The following is a 23,635-nucleotide window of genomic DNA, read 5'->3' as shown; positions in this document are numbered from 1 at the left end:
GACACCCATGACAATTCTTTTGATGCGCGACAATTCTCTTGATGCCCGTGGCAATTCTCTTGACAATTCTTTAGACACACGACAATTCTCTTGACGCCCGGGACAATTCTTTTGATGCGCAACAATTCTCTTGACACCCGTGACAATTCTCTTCACACCCGTGACAATTCTCTTGATGCCTGTGACAATTCTATTGATGCCTGAGACAATTCTTTAGACACCTGTGATAATTCTTTAGAAGCGACAATTCTTTTGACACCTGTGACAATTATTTAGACACGCGACAATTCTCTTGATGCCCACAACAGTTCTCTTGATACCCGTGGCAATTCATTTGACAATTCTTTAGACACAAGACAATTCTCTTGACACTCATGACAATTCTTTTGACGCGCGACAATTCTCTTGATACCCGTGACAATTCTCTTGACACCCGTGGCAATTCTTTTGACGCGCAAAAATTCTCTTGACGCCTGTGACAATTCTTTTGATGCCCGTGACAATTCTTTAGACACATGACAATTCTCTTGATGCCCGTTACAATTCTTTTGACACCCGTGACAATTCTGTAGACACCCGACAATTCTCTTGATGCCCGTGACAATTCTCTTGATGCCCGTGACAATTCTTTTGACACCCGACAATTCTCTTGATGCCTGTGACAATTCTCTTGATGCCCACGACAATTCTTTAGACCCGCGGCAAATTTTTCCGCTGCAACTTTTTTCCTCCACACTACTTCCTGTTACAGTTAGAGCTGCATCACTTCCTGTCAGCTGATCTCTGAGGGAGCACACAGCCCATCACAAAATGGCGGCTCAAGGGAAAGGATGTAAAAGGGCAATATTAACTGATATATATATTCCAGTTTGGGGAGATTCTTTAATAGGCCACTTAACATAATATAAACTGTTGGTTACGTATTCATTCTGCGGGTGTAGTTTTCCTTTAATTGCACTGAAATTTGGAAAAAGAGGCAGAAGAAACTGTACAGAAGTGCAGGGAGTGCTTGTTCACAGGGTTTTATGAGCAACTGACTGCAGGGAAATGTGGTTAACTGTTACTGTACTTGAGGTTGTAAATTACCCCTAATCCCTTTGGTGGAACTGGGCAGATGATACAATAATTAATCGTTTCATAGACACTTCACATAATTTTATTGCACAGGAACAGTTTTGACAAATTAGATTTTTATTTCATACTCCTGTCTTTACCATCAGATTTTCTCTCAAGTTCATGTCGGGTCTGAACAATATGATGAAACATTTGGGGAGGAACATGCAGAACACAAGGGCCCAACTGGAAGTCAGAATGGCAAAGATCTCCATGGCAACAGTATACTTGCCCTGGGCACTGAGAGAGGCTGGGATAAAGTACACCCACACACTGAGGAAAGCCAACATGCTGAATGTTATTAGTTTGGCCTCGTTGAAGTTGTCTGGGAGCCTCCTGGCCAGGAAAGCTACAGTGAAACTGACAGAGGCTAAAATTCCAAGATATCCCAGCATGCACCAGAAGGCAAACTGAGAGTTTTCATTGCATTCTACAACAATGATTCCGGGTTTGGCTTCAATATTGAACTGGAGGAAAGGAGGGAAGATGGTCAACCAAAACACACACAAAGTGAGTTGTATGAAGGTGCAGATGGTAATGATCATGTAGGGCACACGGGGAGTTGTCCATTTTTTGAGGCTGCTCCCGGGTTTAGTGGCCATGAAGGCAAAAACAACAATAACAGTTTTGGCCAAAATGCAGGATACACAGAGGGTAAAGACAAGGCCAAATTCCACCTGGCGCAGAAGGCACTTCTCAGGTTGGGGGTAACCAATGAAAGCCAAAGCACAGAGGAAGCAGAAAGACAGAGATACTAAGAGAATACAACTCACTGAATAGTTATTGGCTCTCACAATTGGGGTGGATTTATACTGAATAAAAAGATAAAAGATGGAAATTGGGACCATAGAGGAGAGAACACTGGTAGATGCCAGGGTGATGCCCAGGGGATCCTCATAGGAAAGGAACTCAATGAGTTTTGGAAAGCATCTGTCTCTTGCACTGTTGGGCCACATGTCCCAGGGGCAACTCCAGCACTCAATGGCATCTGAAATTGAAATTTGTACATTCAAGGTATTCGCAGTTTTTTCTATTCGAACGTGTTTTCCATATTAAAAATGAGCAAACATTCTAGTTTTCCATTACAATGTGGGGCAGATTTATCAAAATGTGAGTTTAGATCTTGATACATAAAAACTCACCCACGTTCTATTCATTCCTATGGGATTTTTAGAAACATATTTATTAAAAGGTGATTTCACCCACTGATAAATACACTTTTTTTAAAATCCCATAAGAATCAATAGAAAGTGGGAGAGTTTTTCTGATAAATCTGCTCCATAAAGTTTATTCGAATTAGGGAAAAAAAACTCTCACACTCACAAACTCAAAAAATGATAAATAGGTAGTGATTAGTGATGAGCGGATTTTTTTCGGCAGGCATAGATTCGCAGCGAATTTCCGCATTTCCGCATTTCGCCATTTGCAAATTGTTTTGCGAAACTTCCAAGAAAATTTGCCGGTGAAAAATTCTTTGTGAAAAAGTTTCAAATTTGGCATGGGCGTGTCAAAAAACATGTCTTGCTGATCTTTTGCCGTTTGGCGAATTTAACTGTAGTTTAGTGAATTTTTCGGCAAAGCAAAACGGGGCAGATTCGTTTATCAAAAGTAGTGATGAGTGAATTTTTTTCACCAGGCGTGGATTCGCAGAAAATTTCTGCATTTTGGCATTGGCGAATTGTTTATTGAAAGTTCAGCACGAAAAATTTGGTGCGCATCCAATAAAATTGGCCAAATTGAACGTGGTCGCAGCAAAATGGGCGCGACCGCATCAAGATGGATGTGGTCACGTCAAAATAGGCGCAGTTGCATCAAAAGTAAGTAGTAAGTAAGTAGTAAGTAGAGTTTTATTGTCATCCCAACAATATACTTACAAGTACACAGTGGGATGAAATGTCGTCCTCCTGAATCGAAAAAAAGTGCAATACATAACTATAATTACTATAATAATAGAAAATAAAATAAAATAAAAAATCACAGAACTGAAAACATCAAAACATTTGTGAATTTTTCACCATTTCACAAATTTTTCTGTATTTTCACGAATTTTTGGCAAAGCAAAATAGGACAGATCCGCTCATCACTATAAACAGGCCTATTTTTGTGCGTCACTCACCGGTCTGATTGGAGATGTCTCCTTGGGCGCAGGGAACACATAGAAAGCAGCACACAGGTTCTTCTCTCTTTATCGACTTCTTAAATCCCAGTGGGCAACTCTGACTGCACACAGAAAGTGGTATCTACAAAGATATATATGAAACTTGCGCTGAGCCACTGAAACCTTATTCCACCAATGCAATACGTTGAGCTATTTAGGGATGACGTACCTCCTGATTTGCTCTCCCCCACCATAGAGAGCTTGTATTAAGGGTAAATAAGTCGCCAGAAAAATTCCGTGTATCATAGCTTCCAACCTTCACCTGCTTTATGGTATCCTGTAACTCTGGGTGCCAGTTGACTATATCATATACAGCTGGTGGGTTTCCATCTTTATCAAAGAAAACCTCCATGTTGTTGCTTAGTTTTACAAGGACATTCTTTAAAAAATACAACAGCTGCAAAAAAATAAAAACACATTTTATCATAGATAGGGATACAAGCACGGGAAATGAGGGGCAAACCCAATTTTTTGTCTCTTCTCTATTACATGTCAGAATAAGGGTCACATTTACTAAAATTCATTGTTTTCTGGCCTTGAAAGTCGTATAAACTCAACATGATATACAACAACAATTGTAAATTTGTAAAGCGCTTTTCTTCCGTGGGACCCAAAGCGCATAAATTCGATATAAATTCAAATTAAACTCAATCATTGCTGTATTTATAAAATATCACGATAATGCTTGAATCGTTCGTAAGAAAATTTCGAGTTGACATTCGAAAATCCAGAATTTTTCATGTTGAAAGTATTGTTCAAACTCAAAATTCGAGTTTGAATGGACATTCGTTTCCATGAATCCTCTTTGTTTTTCCCAAACAGGAAGTGCTCCATCAGCCATTTTAGGAGCTCTTGAAAAACAATAATGTGTTTAGGTTTCACTTGAAACTGGGTGAAACTAAAAACAATGATGGGGTTAACTTCCCCTTGAAACGTGTGAAATAGAAAACAATATGGGGATTAAGTACCCCTTGAAACTGGGGGAAACTGAAAACAATGAAGGGATTAACTTCCCCTTGAAACATGTGAAATAGAAAACAATATGGGGATTAAGTTCCCCTTGAAACTGGGTGAAACTGAAAACAATGAGGGGATTCATTTCCCCTTGAAACGTGTGAAATAGAAAACAATATGGGGATTAAGTTCCCCTTGAAACTGTGTGAAACTGAAAACAATGAGGGGATTAATTTATAATTGAAACGTGTCAAATAGAAAACAATGAGGGGATTAAGTTCCCCTTGAAACTGGGTGAAACTGAAAACAATGAGGGGATTAATTTATAATTGAAATGTGTCAAATAGAAAACAATGAGGGGATTAAGTTCCCCTTGAAACTGGGTGAAACTGAAAACAATGAGGGGATTAACTTCCCCTTGAAACGTGTGAAATAGAAAACAATATGGGGATTACGTTCCCCTTGAAACTGGGTGAAACTGAAAACAATGAGGGGATTAATTTCCCCTTGAAACGTGTGAAATAGAAAACAATATGGGGATTACGTTCCCCTTGAAACTGGGTGAAACTGAAAACAATGAGGGGATTAATTTCCCCTTGAAACGTGTGAAATAGAAAACAATATGGGGATTAAGTTCCCCTTGAAACTGGGTGAAACTGAAAACAATGAGGGGATTAACTTTCCCTTGAAACATGTGAAATAGAAAACAATATGGGGATTAAGTTCCCCTTGAAACTGGGTGAAACTGAAAACAATGAGGGGATTAATTTCCCCTTGAAACGTGTGAAATAGAAAACAATATGGGGATTAAGTTCCCCTTGAAACTGGGTGAAACTAAAAACAATGAGGGGATTAACTTCCCCTTGAAATGTGTGAAATAGAAAACAATATGGGGATTAAGTTCCCCTTGAAACTGTGTGAAACTGAAAACAATGAGGGGATTAATTTATAATTGAAACGTGTCAAATAGAAAACAATGAGGGGATTAAGTTCCCCTTGAAACTGGGTAAAACTGAAAACAATTCTATTCCCCTACTATTCTAAGCCTCCATAGAAAAAAAGTCAACCAAACATTAATAAATCATGAATTATGGGAGTTATTTTCGAAAAACTCAAATTTTTAGGGGAACAATAACAGAAAAAATTGAGTTCTGGTGAAAACCCAACTGTAAATCTCAAAATTATCTAGAAGTAAGTAAATGTGCCCCTTAGTGATGAGCGAACCTACCTTACGCTAACAAATACGTTCTTCCCTATCTATTAGCCTATACTGTTGCCTTTCTACAAAACACCAAGATATTTTCTTACACCTGACAGTCAGGTTATTCTTCATGAATCCATTCTACATGAATTCGTCACCATTTTGAAGATTTCCGAACCTTCAAAAACACAAATGTACAAATGCGCCATGTAAAAGCTGTCAAGGTCTTGTAAAAGTCAATGGGAGTTGTCCTCGGCAAATTGTAACCATTTTAATTTAATTCACCATTTTAGAGATTTTCTGGGAATTTTTTTTTGTTTGTAAGTGCACAAAAATGGAAAAAAATTTGAGATTTTTGTGTTGTTTAATGCATTTTTGCATCTGCTTATTTTTGTCATGGTTTTTAATAAGTAATTAGCAATGAACAAATCTGTCCCGTTTTGCTTCACCGAAAAATGCGCAAATCTTTGAAAGGATTTACAAAATGGTGAAAAATTTATGAAATGGCGGTAATGTTGCGCGTCAATTTTTGACAAGTGTGAGAAATTTTTCTCACGTGCATCAAAAAAAATGACGAATGTGACTTTTTTTTTGGACGTTTGCCGAATATAACCCTGGCAAATTTTAACGCCCACTTCGTGAAAAAATCCACCAATTGCGAAATGCCGAAATTCGCCGTGAATTCATGCCTGCCAAATTATTTCACCCATCACTATAAATAAGTAGACATTCTTGTTTGTTTTTCTCTGCCTCTACACTGGGTTTCATTATGCTGAAACTTCTATTTCCAGGGGTGGCAGATAGTGATGAGGGAATTTTTTTTCCAGGCATGGATTCGTAGCAAATTTCCGCATTTCGCCATTGGCAAATGTTTTGCAAAACCTCCAGCAGTTCACGAATTTTCCTGTTGTTTCACGAAGTTTTCGGCGAAGCAAAATGGTAAAGATTTGCTCATCACTAGTAGTGATGAGCGAATCTGTCCTGTTTCGCCTTGCCATAAAATTCGTGAAACGGCGAGAAAATTCACAAAATAATTTGCAATACGCATTACATACTCAATTTTTTGGTCACCTGTGTCTTTTTTTTTGTTGCCCATGCTTTTTGATGCGACTGTGCCCTTTTTTTTACGCGACCGCGCCTTTTTTTTAATGCGAACGTGCCCTTTTTGACACTACCGCGCCCAGTTTTGACATGACCACGCCCAATTTGACGCGTGGCAAAATTGTTTACGTTCAGCAATTTTTGCATGACGAATTTTCATGGAAGTTTTGCGAAACAATTCGCCAATGGTGAAATGCAGAAATTCGCTGCGAATCCATGCCTGGTGAAAAAATTCACTCATCACAAATTACTAGTGGCAGATAGTTGTGACTATAAGTACTGATTGTGGATACACACCAAGACCCTTTATGGAAAGTGCATGATTGAGGATAACATACGAGGATATTGTCGTGACAATGAGAAAGAAAGTTCTTGGACAAAGGATGAAAAAAACATGACCACAATCTTTAACAGGTTAAAATATAAAAAATGTGTTTTAGCTCATGGTTGACGTATTATTTTACCTGATACGGTTTGAAATTTTCTATTTTTGAACATTCATCTCCAAATAATGGTCCACCCAAGAACCGGCATTGACGGAGTCCATGCAGAGCCGTTGCTATCACATACACCGCGGTATAGATATTGTAGGAAGCTCTTAATCTGGACACGTCATTGTAGCCATTTTGGATGCCTTCTAGACTTTCCTCTCCTGTGCATGTGTTTTTTGAATTGTTCATTTTAAAAGTTTGATTGGTCGGGTCAGAAAATGTACAACCAAACGTTTGTTCCCAGAGCATTTGGGTCCATGTTAGCCCTGGGGAGTTGAGGGGATTAATGGAATTGAGATATTTTTGAAACCTTGGGATTTCCGAGCTTTGAAAAGCAAAGCCAATAGTTCCAGAGACTATGGGGGAGTATTTTGCCAATGATAAAAGGGTCGAAATGGACCAGGCTTCACTGGCAACAAAATTCTTACCAGTTACATTCTGTTTCAGCATCTCTTCCATAAGTGGAACTAAGTAAACATCAACTGAGATGGCTACAACCACATTGGCACTTGATCCCTTTATGATATTTACAATCTTTGTTATTGTTTGGGAGACTGGATTGTATGTAATATATAGTGTGTAGGCCACACAAGCTTCTCCCTTTATTATTTCCTCTTTGATGGTCTTTATTGCCTCGTTACCATAATCATCATTAATAGCTATCAGCCCCACCCACGTCCAGTTGAAACGCAACGCCAGCTTGGCCAGCCCCCGGAACTGAAAGGCATCACTTGGAACGGTTCTGAAGAAGGAAGGGAAGAGCGTTCTGTCGCTCAAGAGAGAGCTGGTTGAATAGTAGCTGATCTGAGAATAAAGATGTTTGCATGACTGTTAAATAGGGGTTGGATACAATAGGGCAATTATATCTTAGTTGGGATCAAGTACAGGTACTGTTTTATTATTACAGAGAAAAGGGAATCATTTAACCATTAAATAAACCCAATAGGGCTGTTCTGCCCCCAATAAGGGGTAATTATATCTTAGTTGGGATCAAGTACAGGTACTGTTTTATTATTACAGAGAAAAGGGAATCATTTAACCATTAAATAAACCCAATAGGGCTGTTCTGCCCCCAATAAGGGGTAATTATATCTTAGTTGGGATCAAGTACAGGTACTGTTTTATTATTACAGAGAAAAGGGAATCATTTAACCATTAAATAAACCCAATAGGGCTGTTCTGCCCCAATAAGGGGTAATTATATCTTAGTTGGGATCAAGTACAGGTACTGTTTTATTATTACAGAGAAAAGGGAATCATTTAACCATTAAATAAACCCAATAGGGCTGTTCTGCCCCAATAAGGGGTAATTATATCTTAGTTGGGATCAAGTACAGGTACTGTTTTATTATTACAGAGAAAAGGGAATCATTTAACCATTAAATAAACCCAATAGGGCTGTTCTGCCCCCAATAAGGGGTAATTATATCTTAGTTGGGATCAAGTACAGGTACTGTTTTATTATTACAGAGAAAAGGGAATCATTTAACCATTAAATAAACCCAATAGGGCTGTTCTGCCCCCAATAAGGGGTAATTATATCTTAGTTGGGATCAAGTACAGGTACTGTTTTATTATTACAGAGAAAAGGGAATCATTTAACCATTAAATAAACCCAATAGGGCTGTTCTGCCCCCAATAAGGGGTAATTATATCTTAGTTGGGATCCAGTACAGGTACTGTTTTATTATTACAGAGAAAAGGGAATCATTTAACCATGAAATAAACCCAATAGGGCTGTTCTGCCCCAATAAGGGGTAATTATATCTTAGTTGGGATCAAGTACAGGTACTGTTTTATTATTACAGAGAAAAGGGAATCATTTAAGCATTAAATAAACCCAATAGGGCTGTTCTGCCCCCCAATAAGGGGTAATTATATCTTAGTTGGGATCAAGTACAGGTACTGTTTTATTATTACAGAGAAAAGGGAATCATTTAACCATGAAATAAACCCAATAGGGCTGTTCTGCCCCCAATAAGGGGTAATTATATCTTAGTTGGGATCAAGTACAGGTACTGTTTTATTATTACAGAGAAAAAGTTAATCTTTTTTAAAAATGTGCCTTATTTGATTAAAATGGGGTCTATGAGAGATGGCCTTTCTATAAGTTGGAACATTCTGGATAACAATACGATTGGATGAAAAGGTATGGAGGTAACGTGATGAGCATTTCAGGATAAACTCAACCCACACTCAACCCTAACCCACCAAACCCACTCTCCCAAATCTAACCCACAATATATTACTATCTAGGACCCGTACCCATGTCTTTCTGCACTGTATGCTACTGTGAATACTATAGGTCCCAAAACGGGACATTTTGGAAGTAGAAGAAGAGCGTACTCACACCTGACCCACACCGCCCCAAACCTGACATTTGGTCCCTCAAATTTCAACCCTAACCTGCCTGACCTAAGAGAAAACCTGTGGGTTGTGGGTCAACCCGCACATCACTAGTGGGGTATATTTAATTATTTATTCTAATTCCAAAGATTGAGGGATCCCCAAACTTTTTTACTCAAGAGCCACACTCAGATGTAAAAAGTGTTGGTGAGCCACACAAGCCTGAAATTATTTGGGGATGTCAAATACGGACTATGATTGGCTATTTGGTAGCCCCATGTGGCCTGCTGGCCTGCAGGAGGCTAAACAAGAGTAAAATTGTCTCTCTGGGCTTCCAAAACTTGCCAGAAATGTAAAAATGGTGCCTAGTTTTAGGCCACTGAGAGCAACATCAAAGGGGGTGGTGAGCAATATGTTGCTCACAAACCCCTGGCTGCGGTTGGTTAGATCTCAATGCTTACTCAATGTAAACTACCCTACCTGTGGCAATTTGTACAATCCTAGGACGTGAGCCATAAGAATGGAATAAGAGGACTTTGAGAGGCCAATGATGGCAGCCAGAGGAGGATATTTTCTGCAGCAATAGTTTGGTATTGCCTGGCTCTGACCAGTCAGAATCGAAAATGTTCCCCTCATCTCTCTTTGAAGATCAGCACAAGTGTTATAGACATAAAAACCAAGGGTCCTGTTGGGAAGAATGGTAGGGTTTCTGTTGATCTCCTCCACTGCAAATGATAAGGCCTGGAAATGCTGATATAATTCAATACGGAACCTATAGGGTAAACAATCAAGATGCCAAGATTCATGTATACAAGTTTAATCTCCACAAATACCCCCAGCTCCTTCTCCATCAAGGACAACTTCATACATTGTATTTCTAGGCTGTGCAACTGTTGTTCAACATTCTACATGCCTGTTTGGTGCATGTATGAAGATGAAGATTCAATGAAGTGATAATTTAGAAATTCATCTGGTGGCAGAGGAATGGTGGCTTGGGAAGCCTTGTTGGGTAAGTTTGGAAAATCAAACAAGGAAATAATTTGGGGGTAGATTATAATTCCTACCGCTTTACCTCCCTCCCTTGTTTTGACTGACAAAAGGTTACTTTGCAGGACATTGGTTTGCATCTAAATTTCAGAAACCACATCCAGGATATATCTTAGTAATAGACCATTCATGCTTACAGTTGGCCAAAAAAGTCCAAATGTGGCAATCATGAGTGACTGAAATGAAACAGCTCACCTATGAGAAGAAAGGATTCCCCATTGGAAATAGCCCTATTGAAATAGCCACAAAGAGACAAGAAAATGAAATAGTCCATAATACACATGAGTTCCCCCCCCCCCCACCAAAATATAAATAACTTACATTATACAGATATCCTGAGATGGCCTTTCCTGATAGGTAGCTAGAGAAGAATTGCGGTCAATGTGAATTGGAATCACCGCGCCTAGTAGAATATCTCCAGGTACCAGAACCCCATTCAGGTCCATATGAAGCGGGTCATCATTGCAACAAGAGACAGGGACATTATACGTCAGGAGAAGTTGCAAAAATGTTCTGTAAAAATGGAAAATCAGCCTGCAGAGCAATGAGAATACAAGCATTACTAGCAGAGTAACAGTAAGGTTCCCGACCCCTATGGTCAGTAGGAAATAACCATGCATAATACAACAAGTGACATTTCAATAGGTAGCAAGGAAAATAATACTCAAAGCCTTATGGACATTTAGAATTGGGAATTTCCTAATCTCCTTACACAACACCATTACACAAGTGCCTGACCTCCCTTCTCTGTAGAACACCTTCTCTGCTGTTCCTATACAGTTTGCTCACCACTAACCTACACTCACTCTTCAATATGGAATTTTCCATTGCTTGCACCATAGTAATGGTAAACTCATGTCAATATTTTCTGCAAAGTGATTATCGCCATGATCTTACCTCATTCTGACTGCCTGTGTGTATGGCTGTGCCTGTTCTTACTGCTTTATATATAGGGCATTGCAAATGTGAATATGCACCAAGGCCCAAAATCTCTCCCTTAGGTCTCATTGCACTAATTATGTCTGGGCCGTAGAACTCTATAGAGATCCAATTGATGCTCATCAGCAGTACCTCCAAGATTTGTGATGCATGTACCATATACACTAATATTTAGTAGCTGAACCTGATGTCCATTAAGTTTAACCTTTTGCCCACGTAGCTCCTACCTAGTTATATCCAGAGAAACTTGAAAAACCCTGTGTGGACCTGCCTCCGATTTTCTTCAAAAAGTAAAAAAAAAAAAGAAGGGCTTCATAAGATTATTAATATCAAGAAACTTTTCTTTTCTCACATGCTAAATGGGCTTCCAACCTTTTCTTGAAGGTAGATTAAATTTGGACCAATAGAAGGTCAAAGTTCTTTATTCATAGAGCAGAAACAAAACATTTTGTCAGTGTTGAGGTCAAAATGTATTTTTTAAATATTATTTTATAAACAGGTCCCTTTATTTACATCCTGGCTATGAAAGATAAAGAATGGCCTCCTATAAGAATACTTTCTCACTTGCTATACTATACCTTCATGCAAACTTTGCTATCATCGTAAAAAGAGAATATCCAATCAATTCATCCAATCTATGCATTAGAATTATGACCTTGTGATTCATTGTACTGTCCCAACTTAGGGATAATGAGATGAAAAGTGATGTGCAGGTCAGAAAAAACTCAACCCTCACTCAACTCTAACCCACCAAACCATAACCCTTACCTGACCCTAACCCTTAATATATTGCCATTGTAGGACCCTTCTACACACACTTTAGGTTCCAAGACAGGGAAACTTCCGGAGCAGAGGAAGAGCGTATATCCCCAGTCTGACCCAAAGTGCCCAAATTTTAACCCTAACCTGCCTGACCTAAGGGTAAACCTGTGGGTCCCACTAGTTGCTGGTCAGCCCACGCATCACTATTGGGGTGTATTGTGAATATGCACAGAGGTCCAAAATCTCTCCCTTATGTCTCATTGTTAGAGATGTAGCGAACTGTTCGCCGGCTGTAAGAAATCGCGTATTTGGGTGCCATTATTTGTGATATATATAAATATATATATGTGTGTTGTGGCTCTATTGTGTTATACACTGAGTATGGGGGGAGCTCTACTGATTACTAAACTGATTACTATAAACCAGTTTTTCAAGTTGCACCCGAAGCCAAATCTCCATATCTAAGGGTTTTTCTGTGGATGGTGGGACAGTACGTCTCAGAGAAGCCATAAAACTCAACAGTTTCTGACCAATGGGTAAGGTGTGGTTTTTTATCAACCCCATCTGATCAGTTGGTATGTGGGGGGCAGTGGCTGAAAGGTGTATAAATGTGTGCTGGACAGAGCAACTTGGGTGGAGGAACCTGGGGGAGCAACCTGGGAAAAGAACCTGGGAGGAGCACCTGGGAACTGCATCAGAAGTGACCGGGCAAGATGTGAGACAGACCAGAGAGAAGAGGCCATGGCTAGAGAAAAGGAACGAGACCACCATGTTCTTTGTTTATCGGTAGCTATAATGTAGATTTTGTCATTAATCTGTAAATGTAAATAATGTATAAATATTGTGTTTTGTTAACTAATCTTTTCATTGTAACCGTCCATTGATTTGCTACTCAATATATTCATTTTAATATACACTTATTGGTATGGGTTATTTGTCTGCTTCTCAAAAGAACCGGAACCCTAGTAAGAGGGGTGATTAATATTATTATTAATATTATATTATTATTATATATAGTTCAAATCTTACACGGCGAACTAATTCGCGCGAACATCGGGTGTTCGCAAGTTCACAAATTCGCGAACTTTTCGCAATGTTCACAATTTGGGTTCGCCTTAGGCGTTTTTCCGCTGCGTTTTTTCTCGGCCTAAAAACGCCGCACAAGCCACACATGGCGTTTTTCAGCCTAGTACTGGTTTAAGCAAATCCCGTTTCCATGGTGCTAATAGTGCGAAATAGCAAAAAACGCTGCGTATTTCCGCTAGGTCTGCCAGCTGCCTTTGCGTATACATAGGAATAGCTTGCGTTTTTTTTTTTTGCGCTGTGTCAACAACGTATTTTTCAAAGAAATTTTTGCCCTTGATCCCCCTCCTGCATGCCACTGTTCAGGTCGTGGCACCCTTTAAACAACTTTAAAACCAGTTTTCTGGGCAGAAATGGCTTTTCTAGGTTTTAAAGTTCGCCTTCCCATTGAAGTCTATGGGGTTCGCAAAGTTCGCGAATATTCTCGCTTTTTGGCGTAAGTTCGCAAACGCGTTCGTGAACTTTTTTTTTGAGGTTCGCTACATCCCTAGTCCCCAGTCTGACCCAAAGTGCCCAAATTTTAACCCTAACCTGCCTGACCTAAGGGTAAACCTGTGGGTCCCACTAGTTGCTGGTCAGCCCACGCATCACTATTGGGGTGTATTGTGAATATGCACAGAGGTCCAAAATCTCTCCCTTAGGTCTCATTGTTAGTGATGAGCGAATCGCATTTGTCGCGCAATTTTTTTTTTTTGTCGCCTGCATCTATTTTTTTTTTGTCGCCCACGACCACGCCTTTTTTTGACACGACCGCGTCCTTTTTTTTGACGCGACCGCACCTAATTTTCCGCGACCACGTCTTTTTTTTTGACGGGCCCGTGTGACAAATTTTTCCAGTATGAATTTTCACGGAAGTTTAGCAAAACAATTCGCCAATGGCGAAATGCGGAAATTCGCTGCGAATCCATGCCTGGCGCAAAAATTTGCTCATCTCTACTCATTGTACTAATTATGTCTGGGCTGTGGGCTCCATAGAGATCCAGAAGATGTCCACTAGCAGTACCACTAAGGTTCATGATGCATGTACCATACACATCGATATTTAGTAGTTGATGACTATCAAGTTAAACCTTTTGCCCAAGTAACTCCTACCCAGTTATATCCAGAGAAACTTGGAAAACCCTGGGTGGACCTGCCTCCAATGTTATTAATTTATCAATATCAAGAAACTTATATTTTCTGACATGCTAAATAGGCTTGAAACCTTTCTTTGAAACTATAGAAAGACACTTCTACATCTTCCCATCTCTCATTATAGAAACCCCTTTCTAACTTTTAAGATGAAACTTTCTTTCTCAAGGGACTCCATTAAGTCTTTTTAAATATGGTAACCAAGAGTTTTTTTTATTGTTTGTTTTCCATCGTGTCTTATTCGTATATACAGGTATGGGAACCCTTATCCGGAACCCCATTATCCAGAAAGTTCATTTTACGGAAAGCCTGTCTCCCATAGACTCCATTATAAGCAAATTATTCTAATTTTACAAAATGAATTACCTTTTCCTCTGTAATAATAAAACAGAACCTGTACTTGATCCCAACTAAGATATAATTACCCCTTATTGGGGGCAGAACAGCCCTATTGGGTTTATTTCATGGTTAAATGATTCCCTTTTCTCTGTAGTAATAAAACAGTACCTGTACTTGATCCCAACTAAGATATAATTACCCCTTATTGGGGCAGAACAGCCCTATTGGGTTTATTTAATGGTTAAATGATTCCCTTTTCTCTGTAATAATAAAACAGTACCTGTACTTGATCCCAACTAAGATATAATTACCCCTTATTGGGGGCAGAACAGCCCTATTGGGTTTATTTCATGGTTAAATGATTCCCTTTTCTCTGTAATAATAAAACAGTACCTGTACTTGATCCCAACTAAGATATAATTACCCCTTATTGGGGCAGAACAGCCCTATTGGGTTTATTTCATGGTTAAATGATTCCCTTTTCTCTGTAATAATAAAACAGTACCTGTACTTGATCCCAACTAAGATATAATTACCCCTTATTGGGGCAGAACAGCCCTATTGGGTTTATTTCATGGTTAAATGATTCCCTTTTCTCTGTAATAATAAAACAGTACCTGTACTTGATCCCAATTAAGATATAATAAATTCTTATTGGACTCAAAACAATCCTATTGGGTTTAATGAATGTTTTATTGATTTTTTAGTAGACTTTAGATATGGAGATCCAAATTACGGAAAGATCCCTTATCCGGAATACTCTTGGTCCCGAGCATTCTGGATAACGGGTCCCATACCTGTACTATGGGTGAACAAAACTTTACCAAGGAGGGGTATACTTAAGTTATTGAATCAAGAGCTATCACTTTATGGGTTACGGTGGGACGGCAAAAGTAATTATATTGAAATACAATGACAAATAGTATGGTATCTACTCGAAATGCTTTTCAAACCATTTTAACCCAAAAATCTTAATGTGGAAAGAGACCCAGAATGGTGATCTAATGGATCTTTATGTCAACAATGCTGGGCTGCAGCAATCTACTTGTCAGTACTTGTCACCAACTCAACAGTGATTGGTGGATCCGAATCTGCCCTAACTATGATAGAAAATGTATCTATAATGTATAAACCCTTCTCTGCTTACTGATGGCCCTTACCAGGTTGAAGTCCGGACCAAGGAAAAAACTTGTATACAGAAGTGTCCAATGGGATAAAAAGGCTCTTATTCAGTCGTATTGAGGCAAAACAAAAGGTGCAAGGCGGGCAGCAAACCATCAGAATCAAAGCAGAGAGTCAGGTACCAGAAGAACAAGCCAAAATAGCAATTTATTCACACCCAGATCTATATTCAGGTATTATTATAAGACATGGGTCTTTGGCATCTATTTATTTTGATTTTTACCCCAGGCACGAAGTGATGATGTCATGTGCTTGCATGCTGATGTCACTGCACCAGCACCCAAATCTGAAATCAGCCCGTGTATGGCCACCTTAACATTGTTGTGAATCATTGTCCCTTTCTTAGTCCTATCATTATGGCAAGTTAGAGTCCTTTTGAGGTATTTCGGATGCAGTGCTTTGCCCTTTCTTTATCTTCCCAGCAGCTCTCTAGATTAATATTTCCACCGACTAGGGCCTTAGCCAGTAGAGCAGATGATTCTGGATTGAGAAGCACAGGAAGTAAGGCAAAGAGACTAATTAGGGCAGGTAGACCACTGTGGATGGACCATTAGTATATGTATGTGGTCTTTAGCTTTTATTTTGGAGAATCACGTCCTGTTGTCATCAGACAGACTGAAACACAAGGAAATCTGCAAGCCCAGCCAATGGAATCCAGGCTGGCAACATGGGAAATTACACAACATTCTTCTAAAGGAAAGCAGTTGTACATGGAAATAGCAGGAAACTATACAGAAGAAGGCATTGCGTAGTGAGATGGGATTGAAAGAAAAGTGATTAGTGTTCATGTTTGTAATTTTCTGATGTTTTTATTAAGTATCTGTCTATTTACCCATAAGTTTTTCTCTAGAGTTCATGTCGGGTCTGAACAATATGATGAAACATTTGGGGAGGAACATGCAGAACACAAGGGCCCAACTGGAAGTCAGAATGGCAAAGATCTCCATGGCAACAGTATACTTGCCCTGGGCACTGAGAGAGGCTGGGATAAAGTACACCCACACACTGAGGAAGGCCAACATGCTGAATGTTATTAGTTTGGCCTCATTGAAGTTGTCTGGGAGCCTCCTGGCCAGGAAAGCTACAGTGAAACTGACAGAGGCTAAAATTCCAAGATATCCCAGCATGCACCAGAAGGCAAACTGAGAATTTTCATTGCACTCTACAATAATGATTCCAGGTTTGGCTTCAATATTGAACTGGAGGAAAGGAGGGAAGATGGTCAACCAAAATACACACAAAGTGAGTTGTATGAAGGTGCAGATGGTAATGATCATGTAGGGCACACGGGGAGTTGTCCATTTTTTGAGGCTGCTCCCGGGTTTAGTGGCCATGAAGGCAAAAACAACAATAACAGTTTTGGCCAAAATGCAGGATACACAGAGGGTAAAGACAAGGCCAAACGCCGCCTGGCGCAGAAGGCACTTCTCAGGTTGGGGGTAACCAATGAAAGCCAAAGCACAGAGGAAGCAGAAAGACAGAGATACTAAGAGAATACAACTCACTGAATAGTTATTGGCTCTCACAATCGGGGTGGATTTATACTGGAAAAAAAGACGGAAGATGGACATTGGAACCATAGAGGAGAAAGCACTGACAGCTGCTAGGATCAACCCCAGGGGATCCTCATAGGAAAGGAACTCTGTGAGCTTTAGAAAACATTTGTTTCTTGCACTGTTGGGCCACATGTCCCAGGGGCACTTCCAGCACTCAATGGAATCTGAAATTGCAACCACATTTAAATGCAATTATATCTTACGTGGCATTTTTGAGAACATCTAACAACAAAGTATTGGAATTTGAATGCTATAGATCATCAGAGTTGATTTTTTTAGGAATGATGAGTGTTCATTCAACAGGCAAAACATAATGGTAACTAATAAATTAACTAAGAAAAAAATGAAAATACTCAGGCAGACAAGCTTCAATACTTCATGTTATTGGTTGTGAAATGTATTGTGCGTCACTCACCTGTCTGATTGGAGACCTCTCCTTGGGCGCAGGGAACACACTGAAAGCAGCACACAGGTTCCCCTCTCTTTACTAACTTCTTAAACCCTACTGGGCAACTCTGACTGCACACAGAACGTGGAGTCTACAAGGAAAAAAATATGAGACCCAAGATGGATCTCTGAAGGCTTTACCTTTAACCCACTAATGCAATAGAGAGACTTACCTCCTGGTTTCCTGTCCCCCACCATACTGAGTTTATATTAAGGCTAAATACATCTCCAGAAGAATTCAGAGTATCATAGCTTCCAACTTTCACATGCTTTATGGAACCATCTGGCCCAGGCTGCCAGTTGACTATGTCATATACAGCTGGTGGGTTTCCATCCTTATCAAAAAAAATCTCCCTATTGTTGCTTAGCTTTACCCGGACATTCTTAAAATAATGTAGTAGCTGCATAAAGGAGAAAAAATATATATAGAAAATACACATAGAGCTTTTTTTTTTCATGAAAGTCAGATTTAAGTACTAAATGATAAATAATGTACATGTTTCTGGTTGACTAGTACCTGATATCAAGTAATGAAGAAATCAACGAATGAGAAAACACAAAAATGTAATTACATTATTACTGATTGGTGGTGGGCGAATCTGTCCCATTTCGCTTTGCCAAAACATTCGCAAAATTGCTGAAAAATTTGAAAAAAAAATTGAAAAATGTGCTAAACACGGCTACCGCATGACTTTTTTGATGCAACCTCAACTTTTTGGACTCGCCCCCATGATGTATTTGACACAACGCAACTTTTTTACACAACCGGTGCATTTTTTGAGGCACAAAGGCCTTTTAGATGAGAGCGCAACTTTCTTCACTTGGCAAATTTTTTCCGTGGTAAATTATTATGCCCATCACATAAAATATTTTGCCAGTGGTGAAATGCAGAATTTCACAGCCAATCCATGCCTGCCAAAAAATTTTGTTCATCATTATTACTGGTACCCAAAACCAACATTTGGTGAGATTCTACTTATTCAAAAATGTGGGGTTCCATCTTTTTCAAGAAAAAATAAATCAGGAAAAGAGGAAGATGTTTGGTTGAATGTCTTTTTATTTTATTTGAGGACCCTGAAATATTCATCCTTTGTCCAAAAACAAGAACTCAATAAGATTTAGGACAAGCTTTTTTTGTGCACTTGATCTTTAAACATAAACCAAATAATTCATGGGTTTACAACCATACATTTACAGCACTGGATTTCTTTCTGGGAGCCCCGAGGCTGCCCTGAGGCCACCCCCAACCCCAACCTTTTATACTTTTCAAATGGAACAAGTGTTGGGGAGCAACACAAGCATGAAAAAAGTTCTAGGGGTACCAAATAAGGGCTATGATTGGCTATTTGGTAGCCCCTGTGTGAACTGGCAGCCTACAGGAGGCAATATTTGGCAGTACACCTGCTTTTTATGCAGCCAAAACTTGCCTCCAAGCCAGAAATTCAAAAATAAGCACCAGCTTTAAGGCCACTGGGAGCAACCTCCAAGGGGTTGGTGAGCAACATGTTGCCCCCGAGCCACTGGTTGGGGATCACTGCTGTAGATGCAACAGGTTATTTGGGTAGAAGCTTGGGTGTGTTTTATAACTAGGGATGCACCAAACCCACTTTTTTGGGTTTGGTCGAACCCCCGAACACACCCAGAAGGATTCGGCCGAATCCTGAACCGAATCCGAATCCTAATAAGCACATGCTGATTAGGATCGGAAAGGGGTTAAAAATCTGCCATGCGTTGAAAATTTATTTTTACTGCCCATTTAACCCTTTCCGAATTCTAATTAGCATATGTGAATTTATGCTAATAAGGATTCATATTCCGTTTGGCCAGGACCACAGATTCGGCCGAAACCGAATCCTTAAAAAAAAACCAGGATTCGCCCGAATCCCGAACCAAATCCGGGATTCAGTGCAACCCTATTTATAACATCCATCAAAAAGGCAATTGGGACACCAATTTTCATAGCTTAGGGGCTGATTTACTAAAACTCTAACATTTTTTTAAATTAGAATAAACTCATTTCCATGAATATCTGACATTTACTAGTCTAAATTGAAAATGTATGTAAAGGAAAAAAAATTCCAGTAAAACGACAAAACTATAACTTTTTCTAACCGTTCCACTGAAATCTTTACTTTTTCTAACAAAAAATACAGCGTCAAAAATCCAAAACCCCTAAGGTTTCGAAGCAAAAGAAGGATCCTCCAGGGAAGGGACATCTGTCATTGACTTCTACATGATCTTGGCAAGTTTTAGCTGGAGAATTATCAAAATCTGATTTTTATCCGTCTTGACACATGGTAAATCTTGAAAAAGTCACAACTTCCTTAAGTTGACTTTTAGCTCTAAAAAATCCAAATTTGGGAAGAAAAAATTCTGACCGTTAGTAATAAATGTCATGTGAACATTCTCTAGGTCCTACTCTTCTTAAATCTCATAGGCTTGAATTTCAGTGCCATCCTACACTCTGGTCCCATTACTACTACTATCAATTTATTTTTCTCATTGTCTTTTGACCACCAAACTCAAGTGAAAACGTTCTTTCCTTTCCATTAATCTATACAGTTGCCACTGAACAAAATAATAAGATACTTACTTATATGTTTAGGAAAAAGCCAACCCCCAGACTGATGGATTTTATGTGACTTAACTTGATTCAGGGAGTCATAGCGATTGCAAAAAATGTATTAAACATCTTGGCTTGACTTGTACTTCAACTTGAGAAATGGGACAATAGGCAGAAGACTCCTTGACTTCAAAGAAGGGAGATATTACAACAATGTTGCCATTCTACTTACTCTCCTTGGTATTAAGTGAGACCACGGGACTAGAATTGTTACCCATTCAGCTTGTCTGTAAACTGGGGTCCATTGTGTTGGAACCCCATTCAATTTTTTCATTAAGGAAGAGGAGGCCTTGGACAGAGCAGAAGAGCCTTTATTGAGATAGATCCCATAACCATCAAAATCATTTATAGCAGTTCAAAATATGAGAAGTTTACAAGAGTCCCTATGGGGGCATTTACTAATGATTGGATTTTTTGTTTTAGCGCTAGAAAGTCGCCAAAAAAAGTCAACTTTCCTGAGATTTCCTATGCAACAAAAAGGAACCAATTCCGAATCCAAAACGACTCCATCTAAAACGTGTTGAGACCATGTAGAAGTCAACGCCACTTACAATTGGAAGATCTTTCTTTGCTAAGAATTTTTGGAGGTTTTTGGATTTTTTTTCTGCTGTTTTTTGTACGACAATTCAGGAAAAACCGAGGTTATCAAAAAAAATCATGTTTTTTTTTTTTTTAGACTTTTCCATGACTTTTTTTTCCCAAACGTGCTTTTCCAGTTCAGATTTTTTTGATAAATGTCTGATATTCGTGGAAATGAGTTTATTTAAAGTTTCAAAAAAGTAAAAGTGAGAACATTTTGATATACTGTATTATTTTACCTGATGAGGTTTGAAATATCCTATATCTGAACATTCATCACTGAATAACGTTCCATTTGAGAGATGGCATTGACTGAGGTCATGCAGAGCTGTTGCTATTACATGCACTGCGGTATAGATATTGTAGGAAGACCTTAATTTAGACACATCGTTGTAGCCATTATGAATGCTTTTAAGACTTTCCTCTCCTGTGCATGGTTTTTTTGAGTTGTTCATGGGAAAAGTTTGGTTGGTTGGGTCAGAAAAGGTGCAGCCAAAAGTTTCTTCCCAGAGCATTTGTACCCATTGTTTCCCTGGGGTGGTAATTGGGTTAATGGAATTGAGATACTCTTGAAACCCTGGGATTTCCGAGCTTTGGAAAGCGAAGCCAATAGTTCCAGAGAGTAAGGGGGAGTATTTTGACAGCAATAAAAAGTTTGAAATGGACCAGGCTTCACTGGCAACAAAATTCTTCCCAGTTACATTCTGTTTCAGCATCTCTTCCAGAATCGGCGCTAAGTAGGCACCAACTGAGATGGCTATAACCACATTGGCACTTGACTCCTTTATGATATTTACAATGTTTGTTGTCGTTCTGGAGACCAGGTTGGAAGTAATATATAGCGTGTAGGCCACACATGCTTCTCCCTTTATTATCTCCTCATTGATGGTCTTTATTGCTTCGTTACCATAATCATCATTAGTAGCTATCAGCCCCACCCACGTCCATTTGAAATGCAACACCAGCTTTGCCAGTCCCCGGAACTGAAAGGCATCACTTGGAACGGTTCTGAAGAAGGAAGGGAAGAACGCTCTGTCGCTCAAGAGGGAGCTGGTTGAATAGTAGCTGATCTGAGGATAAAGATGTCCACATAAATGGACAAAAGGGGTCAGATACACTTTTTTTTGCTAAAAATGCATATTACTGTGTATTTTCTTCAAAGAAGAACTACAGCTCAGCAAAGAATTAGTCTTGACGTGTTACTCCATATGTTTTGGGTTTCTGTGCCAGTCCAAGGCCACCACAGCCCAAAGGTGGAGGTAAAGATCCAAAGAAGCTCCCCAGATAATATACAGTACATACAATATAGAATTCATGATACATGGTCAGACTGGGGTGTGCAGAGCCCTCACACCCTCCCAGGCATCCTCATGGCAGGCCTCCACAAGGGTCCCTGCCGCCCACCCAAGGGGATTTGGGTCTGGGCTGCTGGTGCCCCTTGAGGGTGCCCACAAGGGCTGGACCCACCTTTTTTTGCCCAGTGCCTTGCTGGCCAGTCCAAATTGTAATCAATTCAGATTATATGGCATAATAGAAACCATTGCATTCTGCATCAAAATTTGTTAACACTGCTATAGGATCAATTGTTGACCACTGCAGCCCAGCACAATGAGCATGTACAGTGCCACTGGCACAGAAGATATGGCTATCAAGATCAAAGATGGGGAGATCCTGTAGACGTCTTTGAAAACATAGATGTTATAATAAGCCCACCAAACCTCTAGGCTGGAGTCCAGTATATAAAATAAAGCATATTTGACTTTAATACAGAGTCCCTATGATATTGTTAAGACTCCCCCTTGATATCGTAAACCTTCCTACCTGTGGATATTTGTACAGTCCTAGGATGTGAGCCATAAGGATGGAATAAGTGGACTTTGAGTGGCCGATGATGGCAGTCAGAGGAGGTTTTTCCCTGCAGGAATAGTTTGGTATTGCCTGGCTCTTACCAGTCAGGATCCAGAGTGTTCCCTCTATCTCTCTTCTCAGAGCTGCACAGGAATCATAGACATAAAAACCCAGGGTCTTGTTAGGAAGGAGAGTGGGATTTCCATTTATCTCCTCCAGTGCAAACCTTAAGGCTTGGAAATGCTGATAGAATTCAGCAAGGAACCTGTAGTGTAGACAGTTAAGAATTTATAAGATATGCTCTGACTCCAATTCATGTATAAAATACACATACCCCACATTAATAGGGTGAGGGGCCCCACAGAAGTGGTGGGGGGCCCACCAGTTTGACAGCACTGCCTAAATTATTGAAATGATGCACTTGGAACCAGAGCCCATAAGAATACAGGATCATGGGGGATATAAGCAGCTTCCCTCCTGAATTTTGAAAGGGTTGAACTTGATGGTCTTTTTTTCAACCCAACTTAACTATGTAACTATCCTGGAACCCCCACACTAATAAATAGCCCAGAGTGAGAAAAAGGAGTTAATTTCCCCCGGCCTCCAAAAAATTACTTACATTGTGCAGATATCTGGAAGTGGCTTTTCATGATAGGTGGCCATAGAAGAAAGGCTACCGACGTGAATAGGCATCACGGCTCCTATTAGAATATCTCCAGGCACAAGAATCCCATT

General features: G+C 39.6%; 2 protein-coding genes across 2 annotated transcripts; both read right to left on the bottom strand.

Moving 5' to 3' along the window:
- Positions 1-1,196: 1,196 nt before the first annotated feature.
- On the bottom strand, positions 1,197-11,313 carry LOC105946956 (vomeronasal type-2 receptor 26-like). The gene is made up of 7 exons (XM_031898274.1): positions 11,309-11,313; positions 10,733-10,945; positions 7,660-7,760; positions 6,992-7,179; positions 3,528-3,668; positions 3,230-3,353; positions 1,197-2,101 (listed from the first exon to the last, which is right to left on the bottom strand). The coding sequence occupies exons 1-7, from the start codon at positions 11,311-11,313 to the stop codon at positions 1,197-1,199; spliced, it is 1,677 nt and encodes a 558-aa protein (XP_031754134.1).
- A 5,264-nt stretch (positions 11,314-16,577) lies between these two features.
- Positions 16,578-23,593, bottom strand: LOC105946955 (vomeronasal type-2 receptor 26). Its single transcript, XM_031898273.1, has 6 exons — positions 23,520-23,593; positions 22,874-23,165; positions 21,754-22,122; positions 18,024-18,251; positions 17,819-17,942; positions 16,578-17,567 (listed from the first exon to the last, which is right to left on the bottom strand). The coding sequence occupies exons 1-6, from the start codon at positions 23,591-23,593 to the stop codon at positions 16,672-16,674; spliced, it is 1,983 nt and encodes a 660-aa protein (XP_031754133.1). The 3' UTR covers positions 16,578-16,671.
- Between the last annotated feature and the right edge of the window lie 42 nt (positions 23,594-23,635).

The sequence above is a fragment of the Xenopus tropicalis genome, chromosome 3 (genome assembly GCF_000004195.4).
Source record: "Xenopus tropicalis strain Nigerian chromosome 3, UCB_Xtro_10.0, whole genome shotgun sequence".
Classification (NCBI taxonomy): Eukaryota; Metazoa; Chordata; class Amphibia; order Anura; family Pipidae; genus Xenopus; species Xenopus tropicalis.
The sequence above is the reverse complement of the archived record's forward strand: the minus strand, read 5'-3'. Positions and strand labels throughout refer to the sequence as shown.

Bases quoted from the DNA above. Each gene is read 5' to 3' on its own strand.
- LOC105946956 (XM_031898274.1), bottom strand. The intron at 7,761-10,732 runs GTAAGTTATTTA...TTCCTTCTTCAG, and splicing joins TCTCAGGATATCTGTATAAT to AACCGTTCCAAGTGATGCCT. The intron at 3,354-3,527 runs GTTGGAAGCTAT...ATATCTTTGTAG, and splicing joins ATACCATAAAGCAGGTGAAG to ATACCACTTTCTGTGTGCAG.
- LOC105946955 (XM_031898273.1), bottom strand. From the start codon at position 23,593: ATGCCTATTCACGTCGGTAGCCTTTCTTCTATGGCCACCTATCATGAA. The intron at 23,166-23,519 runs GTAAGTAATTTT...TCTACACTACAG, and splicing joins CTTCCAGATATCTGCACAAT to GTTCCTTGCTGAATTCTATC. The intron at 17,568-17,818 runs GTGAGTGACGCA...TTGCAATTTCAG, and splicing joins AGAGGTCTCCAATCAGACAG to ATTCCATTGAGTGCTGGAAG.